General features: G+C 49.3%; 1 protein-coding gene across 3 annotated transcripts in view; it reads right to left on the bottom strand.

Annotated features, from left to right (window-relative positions):
• The window catches only part of CASKIN1 (CASK interacting protein 1), a 106,849-nt gene that overhangs the window by 26,818 nt on the left and 55,012 nt on the right, over positions 1 to 25,019 (bottom strand). For all 3 annotated transcript variants that reach the window (XM_088656867.1, XM_088656868.1, XM_035130606.3), the window contains exons 2-7: positions 11,398 to 11,449; positions 6,461 to 6,558; positions 5,578 to 5,723; positions 4,276 to 4,371; positions 3,435 to 3,565; positions 165 to 273 (exon numbers count right to left, since the gene is read on the bottom strand). In XM_088656867.1, coding sequence (XP_088512993.1) covers positions 165 to 273; positions 3,435 to 3,565; positions 4,276 to 4,371; positions 5,578 to 5,723; positions 6,461 to 6,558; positions 11,398 to 11,449 — 632 coding nt within the window. The remainder of the gene's footprint in view (positions 1 to 164; positions 274 to 3,434; positions 3,566 to 4,275; positions 4,372 to 5,577; positions 5,724 to 6,460; positions 6,559 to 11,397; positions 11,450 to 25,019) is intronic.

Below are 25,019 nucleotides of genomic sequence, written 5' to 3'. Positions count from 1 at the left end.
CTGAAGATGCCATCCAGGAGGGCACCAGCTCTCTAGAGCTCAGAGGACCCTCACCAAGCTCTGCTTTCCACGGGCACTTTGGCACGAGAGAGGGGCTGCCCCCCAAGTTCTGTGCCCTCCCTCTCCCCGCCATTCCTGCAAGCGGACCAGGGTGGGGTGCTTACATCCAGGAGGAGGCGCACGACCTCCGTCTTGCCGCATAAGGCCGCCTCGTGCAACGCAGTGCCTGCCTTCGTCTGCCGGTTGATGTCGATCCCGGATTGGAGCAGGAGTCTGCGGGAGGAAAGAAGGCAAAAAACATCCCGGGTTCAAGGGTGCCTGCCAGATGGGCAGAAAATCCAGCAGGTGCCACTGTGGAGGCCTGGAAATGGAGCTGCAGAGACAAGGAGCACCCAGACAGAGAGAAGACAAAAAAAAAAAAAAGGTCTGGGAACTTTCACCCGCTGCAAATCCGACTCAAATAATGTCTCTCATTCTGCTTTCTGGGCTTTCGAAGGAGCCATGGCTACTTGAGTCTTCAAAACCATTTCCCAGACACAGCACTGAAAACCTTTTTTAAAAAAAATTCAGGGGGAAAGAAATGAGTGGGGCACATGGGCATTTGCTTTGGCCACACGTTTGCCCCGGATTTGCTTTCCTATGCACACAGTATCAGTGCCTTACTTCAAGGAGGAGGAGGAGGAGGAAGAGGCACCCTCGACTCACACGGGTTTCCACGCACTCTTTGGATCTGGTGTGCAAGACCAAGTGAGCCTGACACACTAAAAATGGGGAGAAGGGGTTGGCTGGGGTGGTCCAGCTAGATAAGGTGAGCTGGCCTAGCAAGGCCGTCCAATGTCAGGGTTGATGGGAGCAGATTTGTACTGGCTGGGGCTGATGGGAGCTGTAGTCCCCCAAAACCAGAGGGCACCAGGTTGAGTATAGCTGAGCTAGGCGATCTCACTTAGCCCCTCCTGGATTCAAAACCACTCCATCAATCAAGACTCTAGCCCTGATGGAACCTCAATTCAGCCTCAATTCTCTGCTCCTCCCCAGGCAAGGTGTCTGAAAACTGCTTGCCCCTGGAGGAAAACCCTCACATTTGCTGGGCTATTAAGTGGCTGCTTCCTGTCCACCAAACTCTTGGGCCCCCGCAAGACTACCCCATTAATAACTCCCAGGACAGGAAATGACTTGGCGGGGGTGGGGGGTGGGGGAGATGCTTACGATTAATGCTTTGCCTGCAGCTCCTGCCACCCTCTGGCTTTGAATTCTCTTTTCTGCAGCCTTCCAGGCCCTTCCGTACCTTACAAGGCTGATGCGAGGGCAAGCGAGAGAGCAGGTGCAGAACTTTTCGACAGTTGCCCATAATAGGCCAGGGATGAACCTTTTTGGCTCTCATGGATAATAAGTACTCCGAGGAGCTCAAAATCCAGGCATCCCACACAGAGGCAGAATTCAGGGGGCAAAAGCAATGAAGGCTGTAATATGGAACATGCTGGGGTTCAACCCACCCCAGTGGGGTCCCCTCAACATGCCAGGGAAGAGAAGCCAAGCACTCCCTCCCTTATATAAAGTATTGCACATCCCACCCCATCCATCATTCCATCAGGCTATAGAAGAGGGAAAGAAACTGGTCTGAGACTTCTCCATCCGCTGAAAGGCCTCCAGTCTTTGGCTCATCCTCTCCCATCCCAGCTGGTCATTGCAAGGACTTCACGATAATGACCAGTTTGAGCAGTTTCCTCCCTCCCAATTCCATACACGTAGGTTTTTTTAGATTCTTACCCTGCTGGTGGGAAGAATCCTATCATGGATACAAACAACGGTGGAAGTTGAATAAGACCCTAAGTAGAGCCTACTGGATCAGGCCAATGGCCCATCACAGATGCCCCATGGGAAGCCTGGAAGCAGGATTCAAGCACAAGAGCCCTCTCCCCTCCTGCAGTTTCTAGCAGCTGGTTTTCAGGAGCCTCTCTCCCTCCGACTGCGGAGGCAGAACAGAGCCACAAAGATCCCTTTCTTCCACGAACTTGTCCAATCCTCTTTTGAAGCTACCCAAGTTGGTGGCCATCACTGCCCCCTGTGGCAGCGAGTTCCATAGTTTAACTATGTGCTATGTTCTTTTATCTGTCCTGAATCATCATCTTTTTTCCCAGCTTAAGAGCAGGATTACAAATGCTTAAAAAAAATATTAATGCCATAATCCCCCATCTTACACAGGGGTTTGGTTCCAAGGGTTATGTATATATACAAAAATTGTGTATGCCCAGGACCCTTGGAGCCACGCCACTGCAAGCAGGGGAGGGGAGGGGGCAAGCACCCCCAGAGCAAGTGGGCCTTGCCCAGCAAACAAGGCAGAGAACTTAAAAGCCCTTTTCGCACTGGTTAACCCCAAGCAGAGCTGGCGTAATAAGAGCTTCCGCTTCGGAATTGACTTGTGCAATTTCAACCAGCCCACCTCCAGCTGCATGTGGCTGAAATCACACGAGTCAAATGCACATAAGATGAAGTGTTGCTGAGAAATACAGAGAAATAAATAAATGTGGGGCAATTTGTCTGTGAACAGAGCGCTAACCCTTCTAACTACAGTATTGGGGTAGGAGGAAGAGCAAAAATCTAGTCATCCCCCCCCCCAAAAAAAACATTTTAAGAACAATGATATCTAGAAACACGGTCCTGGTCTTCCTCAACCTTGCACCTTCCAGATGGTCTGGACTACAAATCCCCACCCAGCTTGTCCACTTTGGACTACAAGTCCCATCAGCATGCTGGCTGGGGGCTGATGGGAGTTGTAGTCCCAAACATCGGAAAGATAGCAAGTTGAGGAAGGCTGCACCACCTCTTCAGGAGCCTCATCCCGGGCTCCTTCAAGTGGAAACGCAGCACGGAAATCTCACAAATGATCCTAAGCGCTGCGGGAGAGGCCTCCAGAGGCCGAGATTAGCAGCTGCTATCCTGCTGAGATACAAGCCCCAGATTAGCACAGCGGAGGCTGCAGACAATTTGCTAAGTGAGTTGCGTGCCAGCGGGGCGCGCAGGGCGGCTCCCTTCCTAACATACTGGCACACACCAGAGATGAGAGGTGGACCCAGCAGTCTTGGGATTTGCAATTTCAGCCGCTAATGCACCGGGAGCGGGGGGGGGGGGGTAGGGATAATCCTATGCTGCAGGAAAGCCAGCCGGGCAGTCAGATCGCCAGTGCTGATGCCAAGACGGACATGCAGGCTCCTAGACCTTGAAAAGCCTGGAGAGCAGATCCTGGCTAGAGGCCCAGGAGATTTGTCAAATATCTGAAAGCTGACTGGCACTTTGGCGGTTCTGCAGGCACTTCCAAACAGAGGCTGAAATCTCCCCACAACGAACACTTAATGTTTTATATCCATCTCTCATGCACCGTGCCAACGCCATTCTTCTTCTACCCTTCCCCAGGCGCCAGGCAGAAGGGGGCATACCTGATGATGTCAATGTGGCCGTTCTTGGCCGCCAGGTGCAGGGGGCTGGTCCCATTGGGGTCGGTGATGTCTCCTGGCTTGGGCTCCAGGAGGGCGGCACACATGTTGCTGCTCAACAGCAGCTGCACTACCTAGAGGGTCAAAGGAGACAAGTGTGGCTGGAGGAGAAGCAGCACGAGGGACAGCGGAAGCCACCTGATTCCAGGCCAGATTCCAAGCCAGAACCCAGGATTGTCTGCATGGACCGGCAGTCCCACTCAAGTCTCTCCAAAGATGCCAGGATTGAACCCGGGACCTTCTGCACACACAAAGCAGGTGCTCTATTACCATGGCCCTTTCCATAAAAAAAATAAAGCAAGGTTCTAGTCCTCAGCGTTCTGAACGAGGGCTGCACTACATGGTGACAAAGGAAGGTGCCTCATACCAAGTCAGGCCACTAGCCCATCAAGATCAGTATTCTCTATACCAGGGTTTCCCAACCTTGGGTCTCTAGCTGTTTCTGGGCTACAACTCCCATCATCCCTAGCTTGCAGGACTAGTGGTCAGGGATGATGGGAATTGTAGTCCAAAAACAGCTGGAGACCTAAAGTTGGCAAACCCTGGTCTACACTGACTGGCAGCGGTTCTCCAAGGTTTTCGGCAGCGGTCTTCCCCAGCCCCACCTAACCCTAACCCTAACCCCCAACTTGGGGGTTGAAGCTGGGACTTCCTGGTGTTCTCTCTCACTGAGCCTACAGGAAGAGGGAATGAAGTCAACCTCCTGCTTCTCCCAGGCAAGCATTTGGTTACCCACCCCAAACGCTCGCCCCCCAATTTCTGCCACCGCAGCCGGTTGACTTACCCCAACCCTTCCGAACTCGCAGGCCAGGTCGAGGGGGGTCTTGCCCGAAATGTCCAGGATGCAGGGGTTGGACTGGTGCTGGAGGAGCATCTCTGACTGCGGGATGGAGAGAGCAAAAGAGGCAGGCACAACAAAGTGCAGACGCTGAGTGGAGTCACTCTAGATAGAGGATTCGATCTCTCAGTCCACTGTCTCCAGGGTGGGATGGGGGGGGAGCTGCTTCCCAGGGCTTTCTTCCCACACCACTCCAGCAGGAGGGAGAGTCCACATAGTAAAGATAAAGGGACCCCTGACCGTTAGGTCCAGTCGCGGACGACTCTGGGGTAGTGCGCTCATCTCGCTATACTGGCCGAGGGAGCTGGCGTACAGCTTCCGGGTCATGTGACTAGCATGACTAAGCCACTTCTGATGAACCAGAGCAGCGGATGGAAACGCCATTTACCTTCCTGCTGGAGCGGTACCTATTTATCTACTTGCACTTTGATGTGCTTTCGAACTGCTAGATTGGCAGGAGCAGGGACCATACAACGCGAGCTCACCCCGTCGTGGGGATTCGAACCGCCGACCTTCTGAACAGCAAGCCCTAGGCTCTGTTCACCCACAGCGCCACCCACTCCAGCAGGAGGGAGAGTCCACGTAGGAGAGGCAAATAGCATTTGGTGTGTTCAGGCATTCACCTGAACATTTATGCACCAAGCCCTATAAGGGAGCAGAGGGGCAGGCATAAGGGAACAGTGGTAGGGCACATGCAAGCCCCATCAGTGCCATGCACTCCCCACCAGACCCCAATGTTGTCCAGGATCTGCAGGGACGGTTTGCTTAAGGATTCTATGGGCCCTTTGCAAGTCAAAGGCAAGTCAAATTCTCTTCCCACCGCCAGAGAGCTGGAACAAGATGCATCTCATGGCATGGCGCAGATGAGGGAGAAAATTGATTTTTGTTTGCATCTCAATGAAAAAGAACCACATTTGTGCTTCTCGAACCAATATGCCAACTGAAACAGAGTCAGCCTTCGAAATTTGCTCTCCTCCGAATTTCTCCAGACAAACAAAGCATGCAGAAATGCATATATTGGGGGGGGGGGGGACGAGCAAAAAATAAATAAAAAGGCATCTTACTTAAAATAAGATACAGAACTGCACTGCAGTCAATGGAAAAATTGCTTCCAAAAGATATCTACCGGCCAAAAATGCATGCAAAAATGTGTTTATCAGGAGGATTTCACATTGAAACACTGATAATTTGAGACAGGTTCATTTATCCCTAGGCAGGACCCCCTTCCCCACCCCTTTTGCCCCTTACCACATCGTAATGGCCGTGCTGGGCTGCCAGGTGCAAAGGGATCTGCCCTTCATCCGACTGAACATTCACAGACGAGCCAGCCTTCAGCACCAGCTTCATGGGGTCCTTCTTACCCTGCCAGGCAGCGTAGTGCAAGGGGCGCATCCCTGTACCACATCCAGGAGGGGGTGGGGTAAGAGAGAAAGAGAGAGAGATTATCAATGCTAGTATTGAAAGCACCCTTCATTTCTGGGGGTATAACTCATAGAATCATAGAATCATAAAGAGACCAAAAGGACCATCCAGTCCAAACCCCTGCCAGAGAGGGGGGCACGAATGAAAAACAGCTGAATTGCAATTCATCAAGAGGCTGAATGCATGTGTTAACTGGCTTACCAAAGCCAGGGTATCTGTGGTATCAATACCTTGTTTGTGTGGAGGTGTAACATAATCATTATCACTATCTCTACTTTTCTGCCTGGTCTTTCCTCCTGCCCTCACTGTTTACAATCCCTCGCACCCCTCAAATCATGATCTATGCAATACTTCATGCTTCTGATGAAGTGGAATGCAACCCAAAAAGTCTTAGGCCATAGTACGTCCCACCCCCACCCCTGTCATTAAGGCTGTGTTCTTTGCAAGAGACTAACAGCTTCTCCTCTAGAAATGGAACACATGGAATGCTCATGAAAAAAGACCATAGGACCTCCTTCAGTGCCTTGTGAGGTCTGCCTCTCTCTCTCTTTGTTCTCTGCTGTAGCACAGCTCAGTTCCCCAATTCTAGAACCCACCATGATCAGATCAAAGCCCCGCCCACTCACATCAAACCCCCGCCCACCTTTCCACAAATCCCACCCCCAGGGGCTCTCAGCATTCCTTCTAGGAGTTCCTCTCCTGTGCTTGCCTTTGTTATCCTTGATATCCACAGCAGCCTGAGCCTCCAGCAGCAGGGAGATGAGTTCTGTGTTGCCATTGAGGGCCGCGTGGTGCAGGGCAGAGAATCTGCAAGAAGAGGGTGCAAAGCAGAGATGTCAAGTGCCAGAGACACTCCCCTCCTCCTCCTCCTCCTCCTCCTCCTCCTCCTCCTCCTCCTCCTCTTGCCCTGCCCTATTCCCCAGCTCTCAGTTCACGCCACCGCAGAAAGCAGCAGTCCCACAAAAAGCTAACCCTTGCTAAATTTGGCCCTGCTTCAGATTTCCAGGCTAGCTTAGAGCACCTGCTCCCAGAGCTCTCTCCCCTTTCCTTAGATCAGCAGGAGACACACTGCCCAGGTACAGCTGGCACAAAAGCAGGTTAAGGCTTTCTCTGCTGCGAATCCCAACTCTAAGGTAAGGACCTTCCTGGCTCTCCACTCCCCTCACTTGCTGTTATTCTGCCAGCAGGCAAGGGCTCCTTTGGTTGCAGGACTCGTGGGCATCCAATGAAGGTTGGAAGATGCAGGGCAGATTTTTGTCTTAATTTTTTAGATCCTGGATTAAACCTGATTTGGTACTGATATACAACTCTGCCTCTCGCTGCGACTTCCAGCTTATTATCATTTTACTGCTTCTAAACAATGGGTAGCTGCTCTGGGAACCTTTGGGGGCTAGAGAGGAAGATGGAAAACTTATAAATTAATGAATTAAATGACCGGTGGGTTTTTTGAACGGAGAGGCAGAGATGAGGATTACGGGCTGGATGCGTGCACGTAAGTCATATCTCGTTCCCCATGACTTAAAATCGTAAAAAGAAGCCTGCTGGATCAGGCCGGTGGCCCATCCTGTTCCCACAGTGGCCGACCAACAGGAAACCTGCAAGCAGGATTCAAGCACAAGAGCCCTCTCCCCTCCTGCATTTTCCAGCAACTGGCATTCAGAGAAGCATTGCTGCCTCTGAAGCAGAGCAGTAGCCATCGATAGCCCTCTCCTCCATGATTTTGTCACATCCGCTTTCAAAGCCATCCAGGTCAGTGGCTATCACTGCATCCTTTGAGACTTGGATCTTGAGTCCTTATATGATGCGTTGCACTCCATCCCACTCTTCAACAAAAGAAGGAAATGACGCCAAATTAGAGAGAGCCATTCTACAACCCTGTCTGAGTTGCGTAATTTATGCAGGGCACAGAATTCCAAGGGCAGAATTCTTAATTCCGTTCGCTGCACGTGCCTGAAAGGGGGGGGGGAGACAATTGTACTGCCTCACGAGGTGACTTCGTTTGCTTCCCATTGAAGTGTATTCCGGGGCCCAGATAATTCCACTGTTGCGATGACTTGTAGGAGATGAGAGGAGGCAATTTTTGCTGAGATGGAAAATAGTACAATGGAGCAAACTTTCCCCTCCTTCTCTGCACTCACCAGGTGAGGTCTCTGTGAATTCAGGTTAGTGGGTCCTTCCAGAAAACCAAAGAACATAAGGAGAGCCTGGCTTCCGGATCAGGCCAATGACCCATCTAGTCTGGCATTCTGTTCTCACAGGGGCCAACCACCAAACGGCATCAAAACAGCAACAAACACAAGATATTTTTCAGGTTGTGGGGCAAATACCAGGAGATGACTATTGGTTTTATGCTTCAGGGCACCTGACTGGTCTCTGCTGGAACCAGGATGCTTGACTAGACAGGCTTTTGGTCTAAACCTGTAGCAAACCATACATTTAAAGTACAAAATTCCCCCCCAAGAATCCTGGAAGTCGTAGTGACTAGTTCTCGGTATCCTTAAACTACAGTTCCCATGATTCTTTGGGGAAAGTCATGTGACCCAGAGGAAGGGCGGGATATAAAGCCTTGTAGGGTCCAAGATGGTTGGGTTTGGGGAAGGTGCACTGTTAGGTATAAAGCCCTCTACAACTCGGGACCAGGATACCCAAAAGATCACAGCACCCCTTATATACCCAGTCAATCGTAGCTGTTTGCGGGCTGTCTTGAAGGCACAATCTTCCCAGGGACATCTGTTCCCTGCAATGTAGGCACTGGGCTTTTAGTGTTGTGGCACCGGCCCTTTGGAATGTCCTCCCCTTAAATATTAGACAGGTGCCACCTCTGACTTCTTTTTGGTGGAATTGTTCTTAAGCCACTTGTATTGTTTGATCACTTGTTTCTTTCTACCCTGGGCTCCTTTATTTGCTTTGTTTAGTTCAACAAAATTATATGCCACTTGATTGTTTTAAAAACAACAACCCTCAAAGCGGTTTTGAAAAAAAAGATAAAACAATAAAATTGCCAACGATAATTTGAGGCTTTCGAAAAGTCAAAATAACAGTGGACTAAAAACAAATTTAAGATTCGTGCCAACCTTCTACATATGTAGATAGGCTTGCCTAAGCAAAAAATGCTTTTGGCAGGCACTGAAAAGAGTACAGTGAAGGCGCCTTTGAGAGGAAAGGTGGGATATAAATTTAATAAATAGTCGTAAATAAAAAGAGCAACTTCTGGAGGGCTCCAGGTTGGGGAGGCCTGCTTTGGCGGAAGAGAACGGCTCTGTCCTCTCCTGGGCAGGTGCCCCACCTCCCTTTCCAAGCAGCCCGTGCAGACAGCTTGGCAGGCGGCAGGAGGAGGAGGAGACGGAGAAGTAAATGAGTCTTTGCTGAAAGACGAGGGGGTGGAGGGGGGGGGAAACTCTTCTTCCATTCGCTGGAGAGAGGTGGACTCCCATACAAAACTGGGCTCTTCTGGCTGCAGGCGAGGGATGGGTGCTCAGCACAGCCTTTTCTGGCCCTCTGTAGGGCTCTTTGGTCAGCATCCTGAGCGGTCTCACAGAGACCAGAGGGCCCCCCCCCCAAGCAAGGAGCCACATGTGTGTGCAAGAGAGGAAGGGAGAGAGAGAGAGAGAATACCTCGTTGCATTGTATCTCAATGTGCCAGCTGAACTGGTGCCACCGTTGTAGCGTTGCAGAATAATAACGGCTGCATTTCATACCCCACCTTTTCCTCCAAGGAGCTCAAGGCAGACAGAGTAGAGCCATACCTCGGGTTGCGATCGCTGCAGGTGGCACGTTTTCGGGTTACGGACGCGCCGAACCCGGAAGTACCGGAACGGGTTACTTCTGGGTTTCGGCACTTGCACATGCGCAGAAGTGCCAAATCGTGTCATGCGTTTGCACAGACGTGGCGCTGCGGGTTGCGAACATGCCTCCGCCACGGATCACGTTCGCAACCCGAGGTTCCACTGTATTTGGTTCTTTTTTCTCTCTCTCGTCCCCCACTTTTATTTTATTTGGTTATTTAATAAATTTGTAGAACCACCTGTACCCACAGATCTCACAACATAAAAACGCGGAAAAACAAACCGAAATGGCTCAGTGGAGCCATTTGTTCCCTGTGAGAGGGATATTTTTGCTTTTCTTGTGGAGTGATCTAAGGAAGAAAAATAACAGGAACAGCCTCCCTACTGGAAGCATTTAAGAGGCGCACAAGTGCATTTCTCACGTCCTCTCCTCTCCATAGCCCCCAGATGCACAAATCCCAGGGAACACTAAAATCCAGGCTTCTGGGCAGCTTTCCTGGAAAGAGCGGGAGAGGCAGATTTGCCGAGTCCTATTGCTCTCTCTCTCTCTCTCTCTGTGTGTGTGTGTGTGTGTATGTGTGGAATCGCTACAATGCCAAGCAGACCCCACGAACCCTGTGCTAAATTGGGGCATTCCTTAGCAGCTATAATAACTCTGCTCTGGTTTACATCTGCAGAGTTTGGGTCTGTGCTTTTATGGAAATGTTTTGGAAAGCTGTGTGCGTCTTCCTCAAATATCCCGGGAACGAGATATGACTTATGTGCACGCATCCAGCCTGTAATCCTCATCTCTGCCTCTCCGTCCAAAAAACCCACCGGTCATTTAATTCATTAATTTATAAGTTTTCCATCTTCCTCTTTAGCCCCCAAAGCACAGTGCTTGTGGTGTACAGAGGGAGCCACTGAGAGAGCTTCATGAGGCCCCCAGCAAAACTGGATGCAGGCAACGCGAGGGGGTCTTAAGAACAAGAGAAATTTCTTCATGCCCCACCTCCTGCAAGCCTTTCCATCAACTTATTTATTTATTTTATTATTACTTCTTTATCCCGCCTTTCCTCCAAGGAGCTCAAGGTGGCATGCACAATTCTCTTCCTCTCCCTGTTTTAGTCTCACAACAACCCTGCGAGGCCGGCTGCACCCGTGCACAGCTGGAGCAAGCCCCGCTAGGCAGCAACATTCCCCAGCCTGCTATCCTCCCGATTTTGAGGACTACAACAGTTCCCATCAGTCTCGGGCAGCAGAGCTGTATTGATGTTGGGGGCTGATGGGAGTGGTAGTTCCAAATGTCTGGGGAAAGCCACTATCCAGCCCTCTCCCCACACCAAAAAAAGGATCTCTTGACCATTAACTATTCCCATCTGTGGGAGACAGAAAGATTCTTAATGGCCACTGTCTTGCTGTGTCCAGAATCTGACAGGATTGGAGGAAGCCTTGACCAATGGACAAAGCTCTGGGCTTCCCAAGGAATCTCCTTTCCTATCACTTGAATCCATTAGTTCGGGTCCTTCCCTCTGGAGCCACAGAAAACAAGTTTGCTTCATGTTCATGCGGCAGCCTTTCAGATATCTGAAGATGCCTAACATAACCCCTCTTCTCAGTCCTCTCTTTGCCAGGATAAACATCCCCATTTCTCTCAACCGTTCCTCATAAGGCTTGCTTTCCTTGCCTTTTCCATGTTCCTAAATCCTTGGATCATACGGTAGCTAAAAATCTCCCCCTTCCTGCTCACTGGGCAGCTGTCGGATGCTGGAGACAAGGGCCCTGCTGCAGAGATAGCAACAGGCCTTCAAACCCCCCAGCCCCAGGACGCTGGACTGCTACCTCACTGGGGCTAATGGATAAACAGATTTCGCCTACTTACCCATCAGTGTCTTGGAAATTCACATTCACCCTCTTGGTTGATCCCAGGAGCTCTGGGGGAGAAAAAACAACAAGGAGAAAGAGAAGGCAAGGATTAGAGGTGTGGAAGAAACGGAATAAGGAGCAGGATTCCTACAAAGTGGCAATATTGCACTAGATTTAGCATTGCTCTAAACCAGGGGTTGGCAAACTACGGCCCGGGGGCCGGATGCGGTCCACCGGGCTTGTAAATCCGGCCCATGAACCCTGCCGCCCGCTCAGTCAGTCACGGTACGGCACAGAGGCCTCACCGCGTGGGGACTGACTTCCACTATGCCGGCGCAGCTTCGGATTGGCAGCAGGAAGCTCCTGCAGCCAATCCGAAGCCACGGACGCCTCTGGGCAACGCCCCTTCCTTCCCGCTGAGGTGGCCACGTATGGCCAAGAGCCGAGCGGGAGGCTGCCACTGCCGCCCAGGCCAGCGGCATGGGCTCTGTACCCCCGCGGACCCCTGGCAGAGGCAGAGGATGATGACAATGCTGCGAAAGACGAGGTGGCGGCGGCATGAGTGGTGGCAGGGGGGTCCGCCCCCCAAAGTCTGAGGGACATTGGACTGGCCCCCTCCTGAAAAAGTTTGCTGACCCCTGATCGAAACTGTTTCTGGCTCAGGCGGAAGGTTGCCTTCCTCATCAGCCCTGCAGCAATATGCCTTAACAAATCCCAGCGGAGGATTGGTGACACACCCAGGGAATGGAGCGACTCTCCTGTTAGGAAAGGTTTCAGGGTTTGGGACTTTTAAGTTTAGAGTGAAGGTGAGTTGGAGGCAACACAAGGACGTTTTATGAAATTGGCATCGCACAGAAAATGTGGATTGAGAAATGTTCTCTCTCACAGCACTAGAACTCGTTGACATCCAGCAAAGCAGACGGTTGGGAGATTCAGGATGGGTAAAAGAAAGGACTTCTTTTTTGTTTGTTTTAAATTTTCATTATTGATCCTTGTTCGAAGATACACAGAAATACATAGCCATTACAAAGTAACTTTTTATAATATACTGAGATAAAACTGCTGCTTAGACTACAAGAGAACAAAGGCGGAAGGAAGAAAATGCAAGAAAAGGAGAAATCTAAAGGAGGAGAAAGCAAGAGGGGGGGGGAAGAAAAAAGAAAAACTAGAGTAAAATAAACAGATTTCTGGCTCTCTGCAGCTACATATGATATTCATTCTTTAAGATCCAACCGTTCTATCTTCTATAATCTTAAAATCCTGATGCTACAAGTTCATTTTCTCTTTCACGCAAAAAGTCCACAAGAAATGTTCAATGCTTAACAAACGTTAGTAAGGGTTTTTCTCTAATTAGACATGTTAGCCTAGCCATCTCAGCCAAGTCCAATCATTTTATCAGCCATCCTTCTATCTGTAAAAGAAAGGACTTCTTGGCACAGCACATTGTTAAATCATGGAACTCACTGCCACAAGAGGCAGTGAGGGCCACCCACTTGCATGGCTTTAAAAGAGGATTAGACAAATTCATGGAGGGAAGGGCTATCCATGGTTACCAGCCATGATGGCTATGCTCTGCCTTCACTACGGGAGGAAGCAATGCTTCTGAATACCAGTTGCTGTGCTCTTGCGCTCAAATCCCACTTGCGGGTTCCCCACTGGGGCATCTGGCTGGCCACTGTGAGAACAGGATGCTGGACTAGATGGGCCCCTGGCCTGATCCAGCAGGCTCCTCTGATGTGATTGATGTTCTTATGTTCAGCTGGAGAGAGGTTGATGGGCTCTGTATGCCCACAAAGCCACTTGCTATGGCTGATTCAGAAGATGGATGGAGGAGGACAGGGAGAGAGAGATGTGCTTCAGAAAAGGGTCCTTGGCCCATGCTAAAGCACCCACACATGGCCATTTCTGCCAACAGAGGAAGAGCGGAGCAAAAGGAGAAGACAAACGAGCTGCAGGTTCCCGGGATCAGAAATTCCACAAATATCATTGCAAGGGGAAGAAGTTGCTATGGCAACCCCAGATTTGTCTTGGGAGGGTTTCTCTGTGTTGGGGGGGGGGCGTGGAGACAGATGGAAATCTGCTTCAATCTTGGAGAAGACACTCTGGGAGCCTTGAGATCTCCGCGTGAAACCAAAGCCCCCCCTGGCAGCAGCCCCCCCCAATCTGGTGCCCCCCATATGTTTTGGACTAAATTCCCATCTGCCCCTTGAGCCAGCACAGATGACATGATAACAATTACACCCAATCAAAGTTTCACATGTTTTGATCATTCAGGGTTGATTTTAGTTTATTGTGCTTTTACTGATACTTACGTTTTGCTTTGAGGCTTCATTAAAATCAGGTAGTATTAATTTTAGAGGGGGTTGAAGAAATAAATGGTGATGCTGGGAGGGGAGGGGGCTGGTGGGAACTGTACTCCAAAACATCTGGAAGGCGCCAGGCTGGGGAAGACTGCTTTAGAGCAGTGTTTCCCAACCTTGTGCCTCCAGATGTTTTCGGACTACAATTGCCATCATTCCTGACCACTGGTCTTGCTAGCTAGGGATGATGGGAGTTGTAGTCCAAAAACATCTGGAGGCACAAGGTTGGGAAACACTGCTTTAGAGCACATAATGCAGCCGAATCTCCACAAGCATTGCTACAGATTTCCTAATGCTCACCGTTAAAAATGTGGATTGTGTGTTCATGTAGAAAGGAATACAGTGGTTCCTCAGTTTACGAACAGCCCTGTTTTTTACGAACTATTCGGTTTACGAACTCCGCAAACCCAGAAGTAGTGTTCCAGTTTGCGAACTTTGCCTTGGTCTACGAATGGAAGCCGAATGGTGGAAGGGCACCGACGGCGAGAAGCCTCATTAGGGAAAGCGCGCCTCTGTTTAAGAATGGATTTGGTTTAAGAACAGACTTCAGGAACGGATTAAGTTTGTAACCTGAGGTACCACTGTATATAGAGATATATCTGGCAAAGGGCCACAGAGGCAGAGAAGATGCCCCAGTGGCATCTCTGGGTAAGGTCAGGAAGGACTCCAATCCCCAGAGAGGCGCTGCCAGTCAGTGTAGGCAGTATTGAGCTAGATGGACCAATAGTCTGATACAATATAAAGCTGCTATTATTTCATACTTTTGTTCAGAATCATGAGGACTAGACTCTTACTTGATTTTAATTTTTAGGGGAAGGTCAGGAAGGACTCCTGCCTGAATTTCTGGAGAGCTGCTGCCAGTTGGTGTAGAACTAGATGGATCAAAGATCTGATCCCATTTAAGGCAACTTCCTATGTGCATAGCAGTCCAAAAAGGAGAAAGCGCACACAAAAAACCAGGACCCCCACCCCAGTCTATATCGCAGGACCCATGAAGACAATGGAATGTGCGCCCGCGAAGGAAAGGACCGGGCCTTCCCCCACCCCCACCCCTCCTCCCACCCCAGGCTTGGAGGAAGCACCCACACAATCCAATTTCCCATTTGCTATTTCCCTGAGACCAGGAGAAGGAGCAGTGTGCTGATAATGGGGTTAAGAGTAGAGAACAGCCATCGGTCTTCTTGACAGGGAAAGCACAATCAGGGGAGAGAGGCTGGCTTGTTAAGGAGCAGCGCAGAAAGAAAGGTTGGGGGGGTGGAGAAGAGGACTAGAAGGGTAGCGATGGATGGGGAGGGTGCAAGGAAGGACGTGCACATAGCAATTTGCTTTTATTTAGCAGCTTCATCAAGAAATCATTCGCAATTTAAGCCACGTAAGGATATGGGGTGTTGACAGCATTAAGAAGCACAGAGCCAGATCACTGGTCCACCCAGCTCAGTATTGCCGGCACTGGCTGGCAGCAGCTCCCCAAGGTTTCAGGCAGCGAATGGCCCGTTGAGTCAAGCATCCTGTTCTCACAGGGGCCAACCAGATGCTCACAGGAAACGAGTAAGCGGGATTTGAGCACAAGAGCAAATCTCCTCTCCTGCGGTTTCCAGCAACTGGTATTCAGAAGCATTGCTGCTTCCAACTGTGGAGGCAACTAATGACCATCATATAATAATTGACAATAACACTGCAAAAAAATGCACACTGATGCAACTAGTAAAACCCAGAATAATAATGCCAAACACAGCATGTGCATATATATCAGGCAATTATAACTGGTCAAATACAGATGGCCATATTCAAAAACTTCACCCCTTGCTCTGTGGCTGACATATTGCAGCCCTGAGTAGTCATAAGAGACCCATCCCCTCTCCATCTCCTCTTCCATCAAGCTAAGCAGACTCAAGTCCCTCAACCGTTCTTCATAAGGCTTGGTTTCCAGACCCCTGATCATCTGGGCTGCCCTCCTCTGCACACATCCCAGTTTGTCAATATCCTTCTTAAATTACGACACCCAGAACTGGACACACGACTCCAGGTGAGGTCTGACCAAGCCAGAATAGAGTGGTACTATTTCTTCTCTCATGAGAAGAGAAGAATCCTTGGAAAAGACCCTGATGTTGGGAAAGATTGAGGGCACTAGGAGAAGGGGACGTCAGAGGACAAGATGGTTGGACAGTGTTCTCGAAGCTACCAACATGAGTTTGACCAAATTGCGGGAGGCAGTGGAAGACAGGAGTGCCTGGCGTGCTATGGTCCATGGGGTCACGAAGAGTCGGACACGACTAAACGACTAAACAACAACATTACTTCTCTTCCATAGTGTGTGCAGAACCACTTCTTATATCAGCAAGCTTCTCTGCCACCATGACAGGTAGGAAGGAACATCAGAACATAGTAAGAGCCTTGCACTGCTGGATCAGATGAAAGGGGGGCCTGTTCTCGCAGTGGCCAACTAGATGCCCCCCTGGGATGCCCAGAAGCAGAACCATAGAATCATAGAGTTGGAAGAGACCACAAGGGCCATCCAGTCCAACCCCCTGCCAAGCAGGAAACACCATCAAAGCATTCCTGACATATGGCTGTCAAGCCTCCGCTTAAAGACCTCCAAAGAAGGAGACTCCACCACACTCCTTGGCAACAAATTCCACTGCTGAACAGCTCTTACTGTCAGGAAGTTCTTCCTAATGTTTAGGTGGAATCTTCTTTCTTGTAGTTTGAAACCACTACTCCATGTCCGCTTCTCTGGAGCAGCAGAAAACAACCTTTCTCCCTCGTCTATATGGCTATATTTGAACATGGCTATCATATCACCCTCTTAACCTTCTCTTCTCCAGGCTAAACATGCCCAGTTCCCTAAGCCGTTCCTCGTAAGGTATGAGCACAGCAGCAGCCTCCCAACTTGTAATTCCCCACAACTGGTATTCAGAGGCATAATTCCTCTAGCTGGGGAGGCAGAATGCAGCCTTCATGACTAGTAGCCATTGATAGTTTTGTTGTCCACCAATTTACCTAAACCCCTTTCAAAGCCATTGAGATTGGTGGCTATAGAGTACTAGATTTCACTTATATGCTAAAGAGAATGTGACCAGCTCCCCTACAAGCCTCACCCTGGATAATGTTCCTTCTCATTTGGCAGGATAATGGGAGACAGCATCAAGCGGTTCGCTGCATGGCACACCACGGTGAATTATTTCCAGACACTATCCATACCCCAAACTCAACACTAGGTTAAGTGAGGTTGTGGTCTGGGAGGGAGGAAAATGTTGAAAGGTTAGGGGAGGGTCATTGCCTGTACCCCTCACCCAGCAAGGTAGCAAAGAGGTACGGGGGTTAAATTTCACCAATGGGCTCGGAAGATCACCAGAAACTGACAGGCAAAGACTGATTTAAAGCAACCACATCGACCTGTGAATTCAGTGCCTGACAAGACCCTTCAAAACTGAAGCACATTTTTCATCTTGCGGAAAGCCACAGGCAGAAGGCCACACAGGTAGAAGACTCTGAGCTCTGTGCATCATCACTTGTGCTGCTGGAGGAAGTATGCCTCTGGGTCCCATTTGCAGGGATGCAGGCAGTGGGAGAAGACCTTAAACTCATGTCCTGTTTCTGGCTTCACAAAAGCATCTGACTGGCCACTGAGAGAACAGGATGCTGGACCAGGTGGGCCACAGAGGCAGATGTTCATGTCCTTATGTTATAATAAATTTATTATTATTATTATTATTATTATTATTATTATTATTATTATTTATACCCCGCCCATCTGGCTGGGTTTCCCCAGCCACTCTGGGCGGCTTCCAACCGAATATTAAAAACAGTACAGCATCAAACATTAAAAACTTCCCTAAATAGGGCCGCCTTCAGTTGTCTTCTAAAAGTAAAATAGTTGCTTATTGCCTTGACATCTGCTGGGAGGGCGTTCCACAGGGCGGGTGCCACTAGCAAGAAGGCCCTCTGTCTGGTTCCCTGTAACCTCACTTCTCGCAATGAGGGAACCACCAGAAGGCCCTCGGTGCTGGATCTCAGTGTCCGAGCTGAATGATGGGGGTGGAGACGCTCCTTCAGGTATACTGAGTCGAGGCCATTTAGGGTTTTAAAGGTCAGCACCAACACTTTGAATTGTGCTCGGAAACATACTGGGAGCCAGTGTAGATCTCTCAGACAGGTGTTATGTGGTCCTGGCGGCCACTCCCAGTCACTAGTCTAGCCGCCACATTCTGGATTAATTGCAGTTTCCGGGTCACCTTCAAAGGTAGCCCCACGTAGAGTGCATTGCAGTAGTCCAAGCGGGAGATGACCAGAGCATGCACCACTCTGGTGAGACAGTCTGCGGGCAGGTAGGGTCTCAGCCTGCGTACCAGATGGAGCTGGTAGACAGCCGCCCTGGATACAGAATTAACCTGTGCCTCCATGGACAGCTGTGAGTCCAAAATGACTCCCAGGCTGCACACCTGGTCCTTCAGGGGCACAGTTACCCCATTCAGGACCAGGGAGTCCTCCACACCTACCCACCTCCTGTTCCCCAAAAACAGTACTTCTGTCTTGTCAGGATTCAACCTCAACCTGTTAACTGCCATCCATCCTCCAACCGCCTCCAGGCACTCACACAGGACATTCATTGCCTTCACTCGTTCTGATTTAAAAGAGAGGTAGAGCTGGGTGTCATCTGCATACTGATGAACACCCAGCTCAAACCCCCTGATGATCTCTCCCAGCGGCTTCATATAGATATTAAAAAGCATGGGGGAGAGAACGGAACCCTGAGGCACCCCACAAGTGAGTGCCCAGGGGTCTGAACATTCATCCCCCAACATCACTTTCTGAACACGGCCCAGGAGGAAGCAGCGGAACCACTGTATGACAGTGCCCCATGTTTGCTCAGTCCTAGCGCCGGCCTCAGTACCTGGCATCCAATTCCCCTTTTTCATTTCGAAAGGCAGGCTTCTAGTCCTCATGGCTATGAGAATCATTTAGAAAACACGTGGAGCCTTGCAGAAAGACCACTTCTAGTCCTCCTGGCTATGAGAATAATGTAGAAAATGTGTGGAGCTTTGCAGAAAGACAAAGAACTCAGTGGGGTTGCTGAGCAGGGTTGCCAGGAGGAGAGACTCCTCAAGAAAAACAGCGAGTGTTATGCAAATTAGAGAGGTGCATGCAAATGTATTCAAATTTGCGTACAGGCTGCAGAATCCAAATCTCCACCCACCCACTCTTTACAGTGCCCCAGTTTTAAGGGCCTGCCCTGCCAGCAGAGCAGAGCTGATGCAGGGGCTGCCTCTGCTTCCGAGGTCAGCTGAGGTCCCAAGAAGGCGCACGCTCCAGCCTCTGGAGCATCATCTCCCAAGATGCACCACTGCGCCTCTCAGCAGCAGAGAAGCCTTATTTGATCTTATCGCTTAGCTTGTCAACACGATGACATTAAGAAGCAGCCAAACAGGTTGGCTGGGCTGCGGAAGAAGAGGGGGAGGTGGATGAGTGGGTGGGCGGGGGCACGAGATGAGGCGAGGGACCCCCCCTGGCATCCATCTGGCCTCGGCCTCCGCCTGTGGCGCAATCTGCTGGCGCAAGTAGATGCTAATGACTTCCACCGCTGGGGATCGATTTGATGCTACACCAGAGAATCGAATTCCTGTCAATGGGGAAAATTGAAACTGAACATAAGCCAGCTTATTTTTTTATTTTATATATGATTTATATATTAAAGAAACCACTCTTCCTGGATTTCATTACTTTGGACTGCCCCCATCCTTTCACTGGAATCATGGAGGAGGGAGGGTCTGTGAAGAAAGGCAGGTGCCGGCTTTTAATGCATCACTGCCTGGGGGGGGGGGACAAATCACAGTGGCCTCAGAGGTGGAGATCCTGGGTTCGGATCTCAGCCAATTTGTGATCTTGCACAGATCTTCGATAGCACTCAGGGAAGCCCATTTAGACTTCTGGGTTTGATGTGGGTCAAGCATAAATAAAGAGGAGGCTACCCATGAGCATGTGCAGAGTTTAATACCCTCTCACTACAGAATGCTGGGATCGGGGTTGGAGGGTCAAAGTTTCCACAAGAGCTGAGCTCACGCCAGAAACTCTCCCTTGAAGAAGTAGCCACAGGACTTCAGCTCCTCACCTTCCTCAGGTGTCGCACTCCAGAAAAATAAACAATTGCACTGGCTTACATCATTTGGTGGTTCTGAAGATGAAGACAATTAAAGGCCTTTCAAGTGGACAGCCAACTCCTCAAAAGTAATTTCATTCTTGGTTATAATTTGGGATGGATGGCTTGGCAATTTTTTTGCTGTTTTTTTTTTAAAAAAACCCTCACCAAAAAATTGCTCCATTTTATTGAGGATTTCTCTTAATTTCCCCCTTCTTTGTGTGCATTTTTTTTTACTAATACTATATACACATTTTCTGCAAACAAATGCATATTTGCATTTTTATGCACGCTTCCCCCTAAGAGACCCATCTTTTCTAGAGATATTTTGGTCACAGAAGTTTGAATTTCAAAGGACAGCTGCATCCCCCATTGCTGATTCTTTCAGGGAGCTGAATTAGGCTGGTTCACATTAAAATGCAAACCGAGTCAAATGTCTCTTCCATCGCCTTGCATATTACCAACTCTAAACCAACAGCCCGGCTGGCTGCATTTGCCACTTAAAAAAAATTCTGGTCAATATAGTTTGCTAGGAGTTGCTGGGAACTGTAACTGCGCTGAGTGGCGTGTACTACAAACAAGGACGGTTTTAGGGCAGTGCGACTGGTTTGCCTGCACTGGGTGCCAAGCTGAGAGGGCACCACAGGGGGAACTGCCACAATGACTTAGAACAGAAGGCGAGAGGGTAGAGGGCACCAAATTTTGGCGCAGCTGGAATTTGAAAGCCCAAAGTCCGTCACTGCCCAGAAACCTCTGAGGGAAAGAATGTGCACTGAATGTGCTTTAAATGTATAGTGTGTAAGCAGCCAAGGAAGGGTAGATCTGCACTCCAGCACAGACCACAGTTTAAGTAGGGTATTGACAAGCTGGAAGGTGTGCAGAGGGGGGCAACCAAGAGGAGTGGGGGATCTGGAAACTAAGCATTATGAGGAATGGTGGAGGGAGTTGGGGATGTTTAGCCTGTGGAAGAGAAGAACTGGGAGGTGCAGCACAACCTTCTTCAAATATCTGAAGGGCTGTCACATGAGACGTGGAGCAAGCTTGTTTTCTGCTGCTCCAGAGGGTAAGATCCAAATCAGTAGATTCAAATGGCAAGGGAGGAGATTCCAACTAAACATTAGGAAGAACTTTCTGATGGTAAGAGCGGTTTGACTTAGTGGAATGGACTCGCTTGGAAGGTGGTGGACTCTCCTTCCTTAGAGGTATGTAAACAGAGGTTGGTTGGGCATCTGTCAAGGGTTCTTTGGCCTTGGTTCCTGCAATGCAGAGGGTTGGACTAGATGACCCCTGGTGGTCCCCTTCCAACTCTACAATTCTGTGATTCTAAGTAAGAGGAGGAAAGGGCAGCTTCCATTCACAGCTGTGGGTGGGGAGAAGCCGGTTCAAGAGTGATTTTCCACACCAGTGTGTCTCTCCGTTGCAATCCCTGCCACCCCATGCTAAAATTGCAATTCTCCATTGCCACATTCGTCTCTTCCTGTGCTGCCCATGAACAGGTTCAGACACACACACACACACACACACACAGAAATCCCAGCAACTCTGAGCACTACCAACATTGCAGAAAACAGATATGAAGCTCTTGCACACCAGTATCCGATAACTCGTGGGGCAGATGCACACCCTACATTTAAAGCACCTATAAAGCGTATGACTCCCCTCCCAAGGAATCCTGGGAATTGTAGTTCCCCCCCCCATACAGCTACAACCCACCTTTGCATTCACTCGTCAGGTTGTTAGTCACATTCCTGTCCCACCCCTTCCCACCCACAGCATTATTCTCATCCAGGCTTCCCCAATCTGGTGCCCTCCGGTTGTTTGGGACTATAAGAGGGTGATGCTGTGGGGTGATGGGAAGCACAGCCATGCTGGCTTAGTTATAGTCTGAAACATCAGGAGGGCACCAGGCCTGGCCATCTGCAGGGAGCTTCATGGCTGAATCAGGATTTGAACACAGATCTTCCCCACTCAAGTCTCCCTCACTGGCTCCTTGTGCTGGGACTTTGGCCCTTTAGCAATGCAGATCAGAAGATGCTAAGAGGCAAAGGAAATTTGCCAGTGCAGGATGTGGTGAGGGCCACTGGCTTCTTCCCCTTATCTTATCTATAGTATTTATATCCCGTCTTTCCTCCTCCGAGGAGATCAGGGTGGTATGCCTGCTTATCTTCCTCCTCATTTTATCCTCACGACCCTTCATGGTAGACTAGGCTGAGAGACACTGACCGGCCCAAGTTCACCTGGCAAGTTTCATGGCTAAGCAGGGATTTCAACTCTGGTTTCCCAAGTCCACACACAGACCACATGCTACAGACACGTGACTTAAAATGGCTTTAAAAGAGGGGACTGGAGATCTATGAGCCATGGTAGTGATGGGGACCCTCTGAACACACCACCTCCTGGACCCCAACGAGAAACAGGCAGCCCACGCTCCCGCCATTGAATGCAATTGTATCGGGTAGCTAAAGGTGGACAAGGGGTGACCACTCCAGGCCGAAAATAACCAAGATTGCCATGGTTACCACTGTGCCCGGCAAAACTGCCCAATAGTTGGCAGTGAAGAACAAACAGCAAACAAACCCCCCAGCTCGGCTGATCTTCTGCCTGAACCTGAGCACGCATCCCTGGTCTTCAGTACAATCCCTTGCCTCGAAGCAGGCAGAGCCTTTTTTCCAGAGATGTGCCAAAGCTCAAATCTCTGCACAGTGCACACTCTTCCGAGACTGGCTGGGGCTTAATTAGAGATTCTAGGTGCCCATTAAATGCTGATTGAATGTTACGATTCTGAGCTGGGAAGGAGGAGCCCTTGGCAGAAAGAGCCACCAGGACCGCCCCCCCCTTCATACCAATAAGAGGGGGTAGGGAAGGAAGGAGGGAGACCAGCAGGGCGCCCACAGCTGGGCAACAGGAACCAGTTCCTTGACAGCCTTCTCTGGGGAAAGGGGAGCATTTTTTCTGCTCCACTTTCTATTTATTTGTTATATTTTTGTCCCACCTTCCCTCCAAGGCACTCCAGGCTGCATACATACCTCTCCCGTGCCCGCCCCCCACCTTCACCCTCACAACAACAACCCTGCGAGGTAGATTTGGCTGAGAGCCAGTGACTGGCTTGAGTGGGGATTTGAACCCCGGTCTCTCCAAGGAGGGCGCTCTTGTGTTCTAATCCTGCTTGCAGGCTTCACTTGGTGGCATCTGGGTGGCCGCTGTAAGAAGAGGATGCTGAACTTGTTGGACTATGGGACTGATCCAGCGGACTCTTATTATGCTCTTACTCACTCTTACTCTTATTATGCTACTTACACGGGGATGCCAGCTGACATTCAACCATAATGTTTTAATGATTTCATTGCACAATATCTTTTTCTTCCATTGGCAGGATATAAATATCCTTGCAAATAAATAAATGAATGTAAACCACCCAGAAGAGGAGTATTACAAGCCCCCCCCCCTATTTTTGGATACTCTCCCCTTTACCACCCCACTCGGATAAATTGTGCCTTCTCGGAACTGGGCACAATTTGCCACTGATGAGCACTAAAAATAGGGGCTCCCCCCCTTGCCTCCCTGAGCCATCAGAAGCCCTGGAAATTATTCATCTTATTCATCGTCAGCCTTGGCGATTTGACAAAAACAGCCCCACTGCCCGAAACATTTTAACAAGCCAGGAGCATCGCCCAATCTCCTTCTCTGCACCACAAAACCTGCCACATCCCAACGGTGCTCGTATAATCTGCTCATAATCTGAACACAGGGATGCCTAATAAACATTAACGCAAAGGAGCCACGGGGTGAGAGGGAGGGAGGGGGAGGAAGAAAAAAGGAGCGCAGACGAGGAGCAGAGCAACCAATTACTATGCAGTGGGTTTAATTCTCAACAAGCAGCTACTAATTATCTGGCATTTCAAGCCCAAAGTGGCTTTAAAATAAAAATAAAAAATGAAACCCCAGAGCAGGAGTGTCAGCTCCCTGGAGAGTTCCCATCCTGCATCATTTGACGTGGTACAGTCATCAGCAAGGACAGCGCTTTTGGCTGGATGGGTGGGGGTGTCAACCAGCTGCTTTCATAGGCCAGGGTGGTGGGTTAGAAAGGGGCCCCATCACACCACCTCCAACATTTCAGAGGTTTTTTTTAAAAAAAAAAGATTGGATGACAGCCTATCAGGGAATCTTTAGCTGTGGTTCCTGCATTGCAGGGGGTTGGACTGGATGACCCTTGGGAGCCCCTTCCAACTCTACAATTCTACGATTCTGTGATTTTGAAATCTGAAACACATATTTTAAAGACCCATCTTATTTCTGTAAATTGTTTTAAACTGTTTTAATACTGTGCTTTAATGTTGGAACCCATCCTGGGACCATAGGGTGAAAGGCGGGGAAATATTATTATTATTATTATTATTATTATTATTATTATTATTATTATTTACTTATTTCATAAACTTTTTTTTAACCTCTTGATAATTTAAACCCAATAATTTATCAGTAAGGAAAATTAACAACAATAATTTGAGACTTTCAAAAAGTTAATACAGTATCAGCAATCAATTAAAACTCACATCTACTTTCTAAACATCGGGGCAGGCTTGTCTAGACACAAACGTTTTTAGCAGGCACTGAAAAGAGTACAGTGAAGGAACCTGCCTGATATCAATAGGCAAGGAGTTCCACAGTGTAGGTGCTGCCACACTAAAATATTAAGTTATTACAAAATTGAGTGTTATGCGGAACCTGTGAAAGTGCGAGTTCCACTGACTGAAGGTGCCAAGTGGGCATCTTTTTGTAGTAATGGTGGTGGTGGTGGTAGTAGAGTGCCATGAGGAAAGGCTTCCCTCTTGTCATCTGGCAAGCAAGCAAGACAGTCTTCATACAGATTCTTGACAGCTATGTTAAAGTCGCAGGGAACCAGGCAGAAGGCCTTCTCAGTAGTGGCACCCTCCCTGTTAAATGCCCTCCCAGCAGACGTCAAGGAGATAAAGAAGTACACAGCTTTTAGAAGACGTCTGTATCGGGAAGTTTTTAATGTTCAATGCTTTACTATGTTTTTAAATGTACTGCAAGCAACCCAAAGTGGCTGGGGAAACCCAGGCAGATGGGCGGCGTATAAATAATAAAATTATTATTATTATTATGAGCATCTGGCCGATG

Source organism: Zootoca vivipara, chromosome 13, assembly GCF_965207765.1.
Source record: "Zootoca vivipara chromosome 13, rZooViv2.hap1.1, whole genome shotgun sequence".
Lineage (NCBI taxonomy): Eukaryota > Metazoa > Chordata > Lepidosauria > Squamata > Lacertidae > Zootoca > Zootoca vivipara.
This window is presented reverse-complemented; position numbering and strand designations above follow the sequence as displayed.